Below are 14,614 nucleotides of genomic sequence, written 5' to 3' on the forward strand. Positions count from 1 at the left end.
CCCACGGAAACAGTTTAGTTCTACGGTCACCTTGAAAAGTTTTTTAAAAATTGTAATATCCATGAAACAAGATTTGAGGCAAATTTTGAAACATTTCATATAAAATAATTGTGAACTAAATGGAAAATCATAAAGCTGAAAATGTTGAAATGTAACAGAAAATTCCAATTTTTCTTAAGATATATATAAATATAGATAATTTTATTTTATTTTTTAATTTATAGAAGCTAATCCTCCAACCCCCAAGAAATATTAAAACTTCTTTAGATGAATCCATTGAATTGTGACATTGTCCAATAATAATTCTATACATATATTGCAAATTACCAAAATTTTAATTTTGTGGTCGCCTGCAATAGAACAATCACTTCTGTTTTGTACTGTACCACGACCTCACCATTAGTCAGTCATATGAGGCTGCAGGAAAATTGAAATTCCAAAAACACAATCTTCTGGTAAATTACCAAATAGAGTTAACCTGGTGACCTGATATGTGTTCTCTGGCTGAAATGCAACTTTTGAAGCTCTAATTTAAAAATATGCTTAAAAATATACATTTTAAAGACGTAAAGCGATGCTAAAAAAAAAAAGATAAAAAAATACAAAATTACTAAATTCTTTGTCATTAATTGTAAGTGCTGTGTGATGAAGAATCACTTATTTTACAAATCTTTGGCAATAAATTTGCAGGGGTTACAAAAAAAAGGTAACGCAAAAACAAAGATTGTGTGTATGGCAATAAACTGTCTGATTACTACTGGGGTATTCTGATACAGATTATTTTTCACGAATTACAATTTGGAATTTTTGAAAAATGAAATTTAGAAAAATGAAATACAAATAACGACTCAATGTTTTCATTCTGCGGTAATTTACTTTAAAATTGATGAAATTTGTAGTTTGGCTCCTTTTTCGACTATTGTGGTCCTGAACTAATAAATCTACATGTTGTGCCGCTGGAAACTGTTCTGGATGGGTTTGGCAAATCCTATAACAGATTAATCCCACAAAATCCCAAAATTTGGCTCTTCCATTGCATACAATATTTTGCAACCGTTCAATGGATAAAAAGCAGACTGTTCCTTTTACCTGCGCAGTTTTAAGATAAATATAAGGCTGAATCAGGGCTCCAAGTAGACTGGACCCTAAAACATAAGTGCTTGGAAACGTTACACAAAAATGCAATGTTATAATCTACACGAGATGCAAGAAGAAACAGTCTGCCTTCAATAACATTACGAAGATGAACCCAACACAAAGAAATGTTATCAACCCCATCCCCTCCCCATCCCTCAAAAATGGAAAATTCTCTCTCATCATACATAGTACAGAGCGCACCATCAGAATGGTGCCGGATTTCACCTCCGATCTGTGACTGAAGGTACCGAAAATTAGAACAGATTTTTTTTTTTTTACATATATGTTTTCTATACCTCAGATGTTAGTCTTTGACATTGGTTCCGTAGGCACAACACATTGGTGCCCTTGTCCTGTACTGCATCAGGAACTCGGATAATGATGCGGATATTGAATACATGTTGCTTCTGTCATTGCAGATTCTTTTGCTTGAAAATCCAAAAAGAAAAAGAAAACCCAAAAAGTTACAAAAAAAAAAAGAATTTAGCACAGCCACATATTTTGCCCTTATGTGTTTTACGTCGCTCTCTCAGTTCTTATTTTCTTCAGCTGCAGATGAAATTCATGGACGGGTAGAAATGATGAGAGGGGGATTGTGGGTATTCAGGCAGAACCAGGTGGCAGCATGAACCAGACCATAACCCCCTGGGAGGCTGCTTTAATTCTGGTCCTCTCTTACCAGCCTCTTAACTGCCCGTTCCTCCCCCACAACAAAAAAAAAGAAAGACATTTAATGCCGCAATGGGGGGACAAAAAGATAATAAAATAAGTGCGCAGTTTTTATCCATCAGATACTGTGAAGTCTGAGCGGTTAAATGCAGAAAAATGTCCATCAGAAAGTAAAAAGCAATGGAAAAAAAAACAAAAACACTGTAGGCGGCATATTAAGAGACAGTAGGCCTTTCTGTATATCTTGTTATATTATTATTTTTTTTGTAGTGCTCTACACAAGTGGAAAAAGGGTTGAGTTTTTATTTTTGTCTTTTTCATGAATTTTTATTTTTTTTCATGTGTCTTTTTGTATTTTTTTTATTTTTTTAAAGAAGGGTTGTATTTAGAGGCCAGTAGTTAGAATTCCAACCAGTAGAATTCAGGTATATCTACCAGGCCTTAAGGCCACCATCTGAGGGAGACTGGATAAAATATATATGCAGGTTATATATCTTGATATATATAGATATATATATTCACCCACTCTCCGGAAATGTAATGTACCAGCAGGCAATAAAGTTCTTCATGTAGTACAAAATGTCAAAAAGAAAAAAACCCCTAAAAATAAAAACAAAACTCTTAAATTCTAGTGCCATAGCTTTTGTTGTTTGTTTTTTTTTTTGTTCGTAAGAATGGATGGTATTTATCCGTCTGAAACGTGCATTCTCATGTGGTCGTTAAATTGCTCGATTTGGTCAAACTTAGCAGGGCACACTGAGCAAACGTACGTTGTGCCCTCAGAGCATACTGTGGCTCCACCGTTAGTGGGCACAGGGCGAGGGACTAGAACTGGACTAGGTGTTGGAGCAGCGGTAGGGGGTGCAGCCAGTGATGGTGTCGGTGCTAAGGCAGAGACCAAAATTGGAGCTGGAACTAAGGCTGGAGTTGGAGCCAAAACTGGAGCAGATGCCAAGACCGGAGTAGGAGGCAAGACCGATGCTGGAGGCATGCTGGGAGCTGGAGGCAACCCTTGTCCTGGGGTGGTGGCAGGAGCTTGAACTGATCCTGGAACTGAGTTTGAAGGTGGAACGGGTACTGGGATGCTGGCAGTGCCGTTGGTGGCGCTGTGAAGGGCCACATGCCTTTCTAGCAGCGTCTTGTGAGAAAACTTCTTTTTGCAAATGTAGCACTCGTAAGATTTCTCTCCGCGGTGCAAGCGCATGTGCACATTGAGGGAGCTCTTTTGGGTGAAGCGCTTGTTGCAGATGCTGCACTGGTACGCCCTCACTCCTGTGTGCGTCACCATGTGTTTGATTAGGTAATCCTTTAAAGAAAAAGATCTCCAGCAGATGCTACACTGGTGCGGTTTCTCTCCTTTTGTAGAAAGTCCATAAAGGGGGGAAAACAAAAAGAAAGAAAACACACGATCAGTAAAAACTACTCACAACCAGATGACTATGTGTATGTGATGTGAGCACAGATGTTGAAATATTTAACATTCTGGATATAGACCACTCCTTAATAATGGCACACGAGGGAGATATCAGGAATGTTGCTGTAAGGTGGGTGACTTCCGAAAGCAGAAATTTATTTTATATTCTAAAAGAAAAACCTCAACAACAACAACAACAACATATTATCAATGCCAAACACTGGGATTTCCTGTTTAATTAGACATTTATGGCCACACTGGGAGTTACAAGACGGTCGGAACGTTGCAGATAACACGGCTGAAAATAAATTGTCATCATCCGAAATAGTCAGACCTTATATAATATCTTAAGTGGTGATGGACAGAAGGGTCTTTTTGCAAGTCAATGAGGGTGAAACTGGTGGGCTTTACTGGTTCCATAATAGGTTGTAGAGTCAGCCACATTGGGACAGGGAGGGTTGGACCTTTTCTAAAAACTGAGAATGAAGTGGCCCTCTTTGTTGGTTGGGACACAAAGTTGATGAGATGGAGTTTGATGAACGAATGAGACTGGGCAGATTTGACCATGATTTCAAAATGAAGGATGGAGGTTAAGATTTTGTGGCATAGTAAGTATTAGCAGAAGGGACTTTTTGATGAAATGGTGGTTGAATGTAAGATGGCCCTGTTTTCAGCGTAATGAGACATTAGCAGAAATTATGGCACTGAGAGTATCCAATGTCATTAGGTCCAAAGAAGGCCCCACTAAGTATTAACATATGTCAATAAATATTACTTTTGATTGTTGCTCAGGTGTCCAATTGTTTTTGATAAGATAGTCAAAGGTTGACCTTGCTTGGGAAATTATAAATTGAAGGGATGGGCTTTATTGGTGAGTAGGCCTACAGGAAGCAATGAAAGATTGATGTCATTAAGTGAGTAAGTGCTGAGACTCTTCAGATGGCTATTGGGATAATGAGGGTTTAATGTCTCCAGATGGAGAATGACGGCCTTCTGGAGTATGATTTAGGCAAGTGGGTGTTGTTGAAGTATTGAGGGGTTTGCGTCACAATTTCATATGTTGTAACTCTTGAGTGAAATGAAAACACGGTATGGTTACCCTCTTTGGTTTAATTAAGGATAATCGATTCAAAAGAAGGCCAGTATGATGGGTGAGTGAAGGGTTGGGCTTTGTAGGGGTAATTAAATTTGGTAAAGTGGAAGTTATGGATGGAATGACAGATGACATTGAAGTGGCCCACTTCATATAATGGTGAAGTAGTTAATTCAACACATTGAAATGAGGGAGGTTTAGGGGCTTGTTGACTGAAGGGTGGATGGATTTGACTATACATTCAATGGCAATAGAAACAGCCAGGGATTAGTAATTATATAAAACAGCAAAAACAACAACAGTCAATACAGCATACTGGGGGGGAGAGCAACTCTGTCTACATACCTGTATGTACAAACATGTGCTTCACGTAATTCTGTTTGGCGGTGAACGTTTTGTTGCAGAGGGTGCACTCGTAAGGCTTTTTTTCTCCCTGGCTGCTGCCTGTGCTGTGTCCACCTTGGGATTGTTGATTTTGAATTTGGGAAGAAAATGGAGACAATCCAGCTTGGGGAACCGTCACAAACTGAGTTTGCTGAGTAGCCAAAGGTTGGGGCAGACTAAAGAGGAAAGGCTTTGGACCGGTCCCCGCTGCCTGCGTAGTGAAGAGGGTCGGAAGATAGGTATTGCCAGCTGTTCCAATGACCTGGGTATTACTGGTCAGAGTTAGTGGCATTCTCAGGTTGCTGGTGAGTGTTTCTGTCTGACGTAAGTAGAGTTGAGTGGTTGGCAAAGCTTGCGCAATTGACTGGGAAACAGAAGTCTGTAAGACCCCCTTTTCGGTGCTATTGCTAACACTGAGTACTGTGCTGTCCATGTCAACGGTATTGTTCCTCTCAGGGGAGGAAGAGCTGGTTTCTAAGTGCTGTTGGTTCTGGTTTTCTATGTTTTCAGTGGACAAATTATTAGACTCTGCATGCGAAGGATCTTGCTGCCCTTCTCTTACGAGACTAGGCATATACTGTTGCTCTGCAGAGTCCGGCTCTGTGCCGATTGATGAACTTACTCCAGAGTCAAAACTTTCCCCTTTGGGTTCACTTTCTGTGCCTTCGGCTTGATCGGTATCTTCAGTGCACTCTTCTGACTCGTTGCGCTCCAGGGCCTGTGACCTCTGTTGTCCATAGTAGTCATAGTCATCTTCCACCTCTTGTTTTATGTGTATATTTCCCATCATTGTCTGAATACGCACAGGACGTGGCTGCTTACGGCAGTGGGTGGTTTCTGGTGTGGTGGTTAGAAACCTCTCCATCCGCTGAGATCGCTGATGTATGCGTGTGATCCAGCTAGGCTCCTCCATGTGATGTTGTCTAGGCATCCCTAAGGCAGTCTCGTGGTGGCTCACCAGAGCTCCGCTATAAAAGGAACGTTCACCACTGCCATTCTGCATGGAACATGTGTATAAGGTAGAGTAGATCCTGTCTACACTGTGCTGACGATGACTCCGCAGGAAGCCAGATTCTGTGTCGCTGCTCTGCCCAGAGGTACCCGATTCTGGAGTTCCCCTGGGTGTCTCTTGGCCAGAGTCCTGTATTAGAGGGTATACCCCACCACCTACATTTTGTGAGACAATTCTCGTGCATTCGTCAATGACGGTTTTTATCTGTAGGATGCTTGCAGCTGTCAGGATTTGAAGAGCCTCAGACTGGGAGACCCGTAGTACCCCGCTGTACATGAAGTCAATCAGCTTCTGCACTGCATGGACAGACACCACTGAGGGGATTTCGATGTCACTATACCCTAGCAGCAGTTTGTCCTGGAAGAATGGGCTGCCAGCGGCCAGCACGCAGCGGTGGGCCCGCAGCATGCTTCCGTGGATTCGCACCGTCACGTCACAAAAGTGGCCACGGTTGCGCTGCTCGTTGAGCGTCTCGAGCACAGAATTGCTGAAGTTGTGAAGGTTGATACTATGAATGCGCTCTGTCATCCCCTTGCAACTGATGTTACCTATGAGCAAGACAACAAAAAGCAATCATCAGTTATATAAGCATTCAGCGTGTCCTACTGCAAATACATTCCAGTCTTAAAACCTGGCAGCGGCCCTGACTAAGGACATCTGACATTAATAAAGCACATTCTGCAACAATCTGGCCCTCTTCTGGTATATCATTAGGCTGATATCAGAAGCTCCGTCTATATGTTGCAAAACGCAGGCGGTTCTCTGCTGACTGCTTCCGGCACCTAAACGCATCGCCGTGATTGAATTGATGAGCCGAAATGCCGGCTGCAATCAGCGTTTTACAATGCCAGCATGGAATAGCAGCCTTATACACTGAATGGACACTTTATTAGAGAAACCTGCTATTTAACTATTGCACCTTCCCTGTAGACCCATGACCCCAGAGTGAAAAAATAAATCACGGGGATTCTGCATGGATCGGTGTTGACATGAGAACGGGAAAATTGAGTGATGTGAGTAACTTCCAAAGAGGCCGGGTCATCGGGGCTAGACTAGCCAGAGCCAGGATTTCATATACTGCCAATCTTGTGGGGTTTTCTCGTACAATGGTGTGGAGAGTATACAGAGAATGGTGGGTCGAGGAAAAACATCCAGTGAAAGGGGATCCTGTGAAAGTAAACAACTCGTCAATGAGAGGGATGTCGAGAGTCCTTCTGATGAACAAGTGCTGCGCAGTCAAGTGAATTGCAGCCAAATACAATATAATGCTGATGGGAGGGTCAGAATTTGGCAAAAGCAGCATTAATCGATAACCCCTTCCTGTCAGGTGTCAACAGTTCAGGTTGGTAGAGGTTGAAAATGGTGAGGGCATAGATTGGTATAGCCTGTGTCCTGTGGATGGCACAAAAGATTGCTGTGTTCTGCAGGACAAAGGAGGTAAAGAGCGCTACTGGATAGGTGACTAATAAATTGGCCATTCAGTATATAGCTGGTATAAGCTGGACATCTTCTTACGTAAGTATATATGTCTAACTGGAATAAGTTATATAGCTTCTTGAGTATAGTGATATGGACCATACTAGTATAACCTGTGTATCTCCTGTATATAATTATATATGTACACCTGGTATAAGTTATAAATCATGTATACAGTAATATGGACCATGCTGGTATAACCAGAGCATCTTTTGTATACAGTATAATTATATATGTACAGCTAGTAAAAGACATACATCCTGTATATAGTGATATGGACCATGCTGGTATAACCAGAGCATCTTTTGTATACAGTATAATTATATATGTACAGCTAGTAAAAGACATACATCCTGTATATAGTGATATGGACCATGCTGGTATACCAGCTGTACATATATAATTATATACAGGAGATATCCAGGATCTAAGTTATACATCCTGTATATAGTGATATGGACAAAGTTGGTATAACCTGGGTATCTCCTGTATATAATTATATATGTACAGCTGGTATAAGTTATGTATCCTGTATACAGTGATATGGAGCATGCTGGTATAACCTGGATATCTTCTTTATATAATTATCTATGAATAGCTGGTATAAGTTATATCTTCTTGTATACAGTGATATGGACCATGCTGGTATACTTTGGACACCTTCAGTACATAATTATATTTGTACAGCCGTTACCAGTTATACATCTCCTCTATATAGTGATACAGAGCATGCTGGTATAACTTAGGTATCTCCTGTATATAATTGTATATGTACAACTGGTATAAGTTATACATCTCCTGAATATAGTGATATAGACCATGGTGGTTTAACCTAGGTATCTTCTGTATTTTATTATATATGTACAGCTAGTATAAGCATGCAGGTATAGCCTGGCATCTTATGTATACAGTATAATTATATATGTACAGTTGGTATAAGTTATACATCTCCCTGTATATAGTGATATGTACCATGCTGGTATAACCTGGGTATATCCTGTATATAATTATATATGTACAGCTGGTATATGTTATACATCTCCTGTAAATAGTGATATAGAGCATGTTGCTATAACCTGGGTATCTCCTGTATATAATTATATATGTACAGCTGGTATATGTTATACATCTCCTGTAAATAGTGATATGGAACATGCTGGTATAACCTGGGTATCTCCTCTATATAAATATATATTTATAGCTGGTATAAGTTATACATCTCCTGTACATAGGGATATAAACCATGCTGGTATAACCTTGGTATCTTCTGTATTTAATTATATATGTACAGCTGGTATATGTTATACATCTCCTGTAAATAGTGATATGGAACATGCTGGTATAACCTGGGTATCTCCTCTATATAAATATATATTTATAGCTGGTATAAGTTATACATCTCCTGTACATAGGGATATAAACCATGCTGGTAAAACCTTGGTATCTTCTGTATTTAATTATATATGTACAGCTGGTATACGTTATACATCTCCCTGTATATAGTAATATGAAGCATGCTGGTATAACCTGAGCATCTTATGTATACAGTATAATTATATATGTACAGCTGGTATAAGTTATACATTTCCTGTACATAGGGATATAAACCATGCTGGTATAACCTGGGTATCTTCTGTATTTAATTATATATGTACAGCTGGTATAAGTTATACATATCCCTGTATATAGTGATATGAAGCATGCTGGTATAACCTAGGCATGCTCTAGTACATAATTGGAAAATGGAGAAGGGGAGGAGGAGGTGGAATTAAACAATTACCCAACTCAGGGTTTGACGATATTACACCAGCAACACAGTTCTAAAATTTGCCACTAGGGGGCAGCAGAGTAGTTTTTCAATTTTTTGACCAAGATTTTTTTTGCAATTCAGGAGATGCACAACCTGGAGTGAATGGAAAAAGACACAAATAACTTCCTAAACACATTAACACGAATAGATCTAGAGCAATGTTCCTCATTTTAAAAAAAGGTTCAATTAATAAATATGCTAAATTCGCAGCACACTCTTTCTCATCTACATAATTATGATGCATTAAATTATCACCACATTAGCAGTCATTCTACACCAGAGGAGGTGTGTGAAATCTGTTTACAGCTCAAGTCTGAGCGCTCACGCGGAGGTCATCAACAAGACCCTGCGTGCGGAGTGTGTCCAGCTTATTACTACTGGTGGGCATCCTGGCACTGACCCCCCAAATAACCCACCTATGGAGCCCACATAGTGTCCTGCCTATTCCAGAGGTCATCAACAAGACCCTGGGTACAGAGTCTGTCCAGCTTATTACTACTGGTAGGCATCCTGGCACTGACCCCCCAAATAACCCACCTATGGAGCCCACATAGTGTCCTGCCTATTCCAGAGGTCATCAACAAGACCCTGGGTACAGAGTGTGTCCAGCTTATTACTACTAGTAGGCATCCTGGCACTGACCCCCAAAATAACCCACCTATGGAGCCCACACAGTGTCCTGCCTATCCCAGAGGTCATCAACAAGACCCTGGGTACAGAGTGTGTCCAGCTTATTACTACTGGTAGGCATCCTGGCACTGACCCCCCAAATAACCCACCTATGGAGCCCACATAGTGTCCTGCCTATTCCAGAGGTCATCAACAAGACCCTGGGTACAGAGTCTGTCCAGCTTATTACTACTGGTAGGCATCCTGGCACTGACCCCCCAAATAACCCACCTAGGGAGCCCACACAGTGTCCTGCCTATCCTCTTCATCCAGGGATGCTAGCCAGAATTGTTTGTTCTCCTGAACAACTTATCCAAAAATCATAAACCGCAAACATTTTTTACGGACACATCGGAAAGCCATAATGAATGATGCAGATTCTAAGTGATACATGTCTATGGGTCAGATACTGATATGAACTCATCACCGTAAAATGATGATAATTACAGTAATAAATAGCCTGCTCAAGTACCACCAGCCTCAACAAAATGCTCAACGCATCTAATGCTTTCCACAGACGCTGGAAGAAGGTCCCGGATTTTTATGGACTGTCCCAGAATTTCTAAACAGTTGGCAACCCGGTCTACATCCCCCACCATTTAGTAAGACTGCTGCCCTGTGGCCACATACTCTATGACCGTCTGCATGGCTCACCATCCGCTGCTTAGCTTTTGTCTACCCTACACCCAGAGATTCAACATGACTTTAGATTATGAGCTCTTTGTACAACCGTACCGATGAAAGCATGTTGCTATATGGAATGTGATATATTGGACACCTATCAATGGGGCGAGACTGGAAATCCAACCGGAAGGCGAGACTGGACGCCAGCCATGAATGTGACCACGGAAAACTAACTTGAGGATGGTAGGAATGTCAGCCATGAGGATGAAACAAGAGATACAACGTCTCCGGTTACCAGTAATTATGATGGACACCTATCTTAAGGCCCAATGTCCACAGACGAAGTTAAATTGCAGAAGATGCGCAGTTCAAGCCGCCCATAGGGAACCATGCGCGTCCGCACTTGAATTTTGACATGCAGATTTGTTTTGCAGATTCCGCATGCGGAAAACAAATCGCAGCACGTTCCATTTTAGTGCGGTTCCCACATGGACGGCTTCCATTGAGGTCAACGCAGAGGTCATTAACAGTACAGACCCGGACAGGTACGCAGGGTGGCCCTTTGACATGAGCCCTAGGGATGACAATGGAAGATGAAAGTGCACAATTAATCTGCATATCAGTTTAAGGTGCTTTTACACGGAATCATCTATCTTTCACACTAGCGAACAAGAGAAAGATGTCAGGGTTCATTTGTGCAGCCTGTTTATACAGGCAGATAAATTGCTTGCTCATTCGCAAGTTGTTCAGTAGTTCACATTCACTGTACCAATGAATAATAGCGACTGACCCATTGGTATTTAAACCGGAAAATTAGCGATCCAGCCAACGATGATTTTCACGCTTTCATGAAATAGACGATGAGCGAATGAATTATCATTCATCGTTCGAACGTTGGCCGTGTTTATACGGAATGATTATCGTTCAAATTCGATCAATCCAGCGATTGTTTTGAACGATAATCGTTCCGTATAAATCGCACCCTGAGGGCCCTTTTACACGAAACGATTATCATTCAGTCAATTGCTGGATCATACGAAACTGAACATATGTTGAGTGTAAACGCTGCCAGCGACTGAGCGGCGAACGATGATTTGTTCACTTATAGTTTGTTGCTCAGTTCCTGCTGGCATGAAAACCTAATGATAAACAGCCCGTGTGAACAGGCAGCCGCTCATCTATGAATGACTGCCTGTTTACTGTGAATGGAGGCGGGCGACTGGAAGCGATCTACCTAGCAGTAGGCAATGGATAAACGCCTTGAGGACAGATATCCTTTTAGAGGGACAACTGTTGTAAGGAGTAAATGACCCTAATAAAAGGAATGAGTCCAATGAAGTAGGCCACCCATTATATGCCCATTACAAGGCCAGTCAGTTAGACTTAGTGGGCTCCTGTATGATACTTCTATAGGTGCCTTCAGGTCACTGATTTGCTGCAGATTTTGGTGCTGATCAGCAGCAAGCGTCACCCTTTCAACTGAATTCAAACTAAAAGAGTGAAATCTGCATCAAATCGGCGACGTGTGAGCGCCCCCTATATGTAGAAATAACCCTATAATGTAAAGACCTGTAATGCTGGTAACAGTAGCTCTCCGGAGGAGCCTCCACTCTTGGGTCTTAGCATATAATGGCTCCTTGCCCTTTTATTTCCAAAAAGGCAAAGAAAGTCTTTATAATTAAAACTCCTTGAGTCGTCTTCTTCGGTCAAGTTGTTCCTCAAGTCACATCTGTTTCAGCGAAGTCTGGGTGAGAGCCAATACAGTTGTACTGTTAGCCAGCTGCACCGGACTCTGAAATGACGCATTTACTTGGGGTGACAACTAATGGTTGCCATATTGGTTGTCTTCCAGGTTTTCTTGTAACAGGCATGTATTATCGGCTGAAGGTTTTTTTGTTTTTTTGCTACAAATGTATCAAATTTCCACGAACTTCATGAAATGTATTTAATGGTGAAAGCAGCCCATGATGGTAACGATGCTGATTGTCAATCTGTGAAATATATACTGCCCCTGTTGATGACTGCCTAAGAAAGGGCACCTGTAACACTTGTGCCAAGCTCAAACTTTGTGGCACTTTGTGGGGGTGTATAGACCTGAGCTATAGGACTGTTGGCATGCTCCGTTGCCTGGAATGACCTACAGGGAACAGAAGAGGATGGCTCATTATATAAGGGCCTTGGCTCGCTGCCGCAGCCCGCTGTAAGTACTCACAATCAGACGACTCTGTTTGTGTGTGCACACGTGCTGATTGGGTGCTTGATGTCTGTATGTGTTGAGTGGATATGGCTGGGCACCGCAACAGAACAGCTACAAAGTTCTGGCAGGGCTGGCCCAGCTTGGCGCTGCCTTCCCTCGGCTGAGTAATCTCATTCTCCACAGACGCCTTCTGGTTTTCAGCTGTCCTGCGTTTCTTCCTGTGAAGAGACAAAGGACCCTTTGAGGGGAACGGACTCAATGTTTGGGAAAAGGAATTTTTAGAATATGTTACAGATAACCTCGGCTTCTTCTGCCATTAGACAGAGAACTATCTATTGTGCACCGAGAACAGATAAAGGTCTCACCAAGGCTGAATTTTACACCCTGAAAATCATGAGTGCGGCTGATGCTAAGCCTCCGCCGGTCCGGGATCTTACTATAAAAAGCACTGCCCATTGTTCTAATAATTAGTCTTATGATAAGGTGTGCAATTATTCGTCGACGGGGTGGAAGACTGACACACAATGCTGTTAATTAGCTAATTGACATGAGACAGGAGCAGTGCAGCCAGCTCATGGCGAGAGCTAGAGGATGGATAGGTAATGATGTGATATACTGTAGGTTACTATTTATTGTGTGTGTGTATATATATATATATATATATATATATATGCCACTATTGTATGCTGCACCAATACTGGTTCATGTTGTCAGCAAAGCTTGCAATCAAATTTGTCTATCCGACATGTGCAGACAGAGAATGGCATAGGAAGCTAATTAGAAAAGATGCTGCCGGTGTGGGAGGTAAACCAGGGGTATAGCGATTCTGGGGAACGGGTACAAACTCCATGGAGATGTTACTCTGGTTGGATTTTGAAGTGCAGAGATAGAAGAAGGCAGTGCCAACCACTGTGCCATCCTTTATATCAGAAGTTATATGAATGCTTATACTAATTCTATTACATCTCTGCCACGATGGTGTGAGCTTTACAAAAATACAAAGCAACAGAAGGGTACTTTTACATGGAATGACTGTCGCCATTTTGCTTTTACACAGGAGCAACAATCGCTCACTGAATGGAGGCAAAGCATGCCGGAGGTTCGGAGTAAACAGGCAGTCGTTCAAGGATGAATGACTATGTTTGCACAGGCCAATATAGTCGCTTGGTTTTCAGGTGAGCGACTCCAACAAGTGAGTGATTCTCGCTCACCAGCTATGTTGGGTCCCGTGTTTACACAATACGAGAGTCGCCCATAATCATTTTGAGCGATCACTTGAGCGATTATCCATCCTCGTAAGGGTACCTTAACGCTCATCTTCCTCATCATCCAGCTGCCTGTAGTTTTCCTTTCCCTACTTGCAGGTTCATTGCAAATCTTCAGAAACCTCAACCACCATAAAAAGGTAAAGAGTGAGGAGAGGAGGGGGATGCAGCTGCAGTTTCTTTCTTTGTGTTTCTGTGAACCTCCGTGATGTGGAAAGAGTGGAGGAGCAGAAGCCCCGATTGGTTCAGAGTCATATATACATGTGACGTGGGCAACAAGAAAATATACCAAAGTAAGGGCAAACACCACACGGAGAAGTGCCCGGTCGCTCAGAATAGAAAGAGCTAAAATTAAAGAATGTGGCAGCATCCATGGATGGGAAGAATTTACAAAATGTACTTTATTCTCCCATAGCATCAACAGAAAAAGGCAACGTTTTGGACCCCAATTGGGCCTTTGTCAATGCTACAATGTGGGAAGGACCAAAATAAAATGCAACAGTCAACTAATACTTCCTGCAATTAAATTCTCCAATAATACCATCATATGTACCACTAATTACTGGGTGGTTTTAATTTCTCCATGGAGATCTTGTCCCCTAAAACCATCCTCTGCCATAAGCAAAGTAAAGAAGGGAATGCAGACTGGAAATGTGTGTACGAGCCCTTCATTATGTTCTAATGATGATGAATACGGCTTACTGTCCATAGAATATTGAAATAAATCCCTTTAATATGGATTTTTGGATTAAACATTGAGAAGGGATACAGCGCCAAGTGATAGACGAAGTCTCATTTTTGAGCCATTTTTTGAGAGATCTTGAAGATTTAGTCCAGTGACTCGGACTACCTTTTTTCTCTAAC

General features: G+C 41.7%; 1 protein-coding gene across 4 annotated transcripts in view; it reads right to left on the bottom strand.

Moving 5' to 3' along the window:
* Nucleotides 1-1,331: 1,331 nt before the first annotated feature.
* ZBTB20 (zinc finger and BTB domain containing 20) overlaps nt 1,332-14,614 on the bottom strand; it is a 642,654-nt gene continuing 629,371 nt past the window's right edge. For 2 of the 4 annotated variants that reach the window (XM_066599339.1, XM_066599340.1), the window contains exons 7-8: nt 4,659-6,257; nt 1,332-3,162 (exon numbers count right to left, since the gene is read on the bottom strand). In XM_066599339.1, the coding sequence (XP_066455436.1) occupies nt 2,492-3,162; nt 4,659-6,237 (2,250 nt within the window). In that variant the 5' untranslated portion in view covers nt 6,238-6,257 and the 3' untranslated portion in view covers nt 1,332-2,491. Of the gene's footprint in view, nt 3,163-4,658; nt 6,258-12,500; nt 12,704-14,614 lie in introns of those variants that run through there. The other 2 variants (XM_066599341.1, XR_010792529.1) reach the window with 2 other exon arrangements.

The sequence above is a fragment of the Eleutherodactylus coqui genome, chromosome 4 (assembly GCF_035609145.1).
Source record: "Eleutherodactylus coqui strain aEleCoq1 chromosome 4, aEleCoq1.hap1, whole genome shotgun sequence".
Lineage (NCBI taxonomy): Eukaryota > Metazoa > Chordata > Amphibia > Anura > Eleutherodactylidae > Eleutherodactylus > Eleutherodactylus coqui.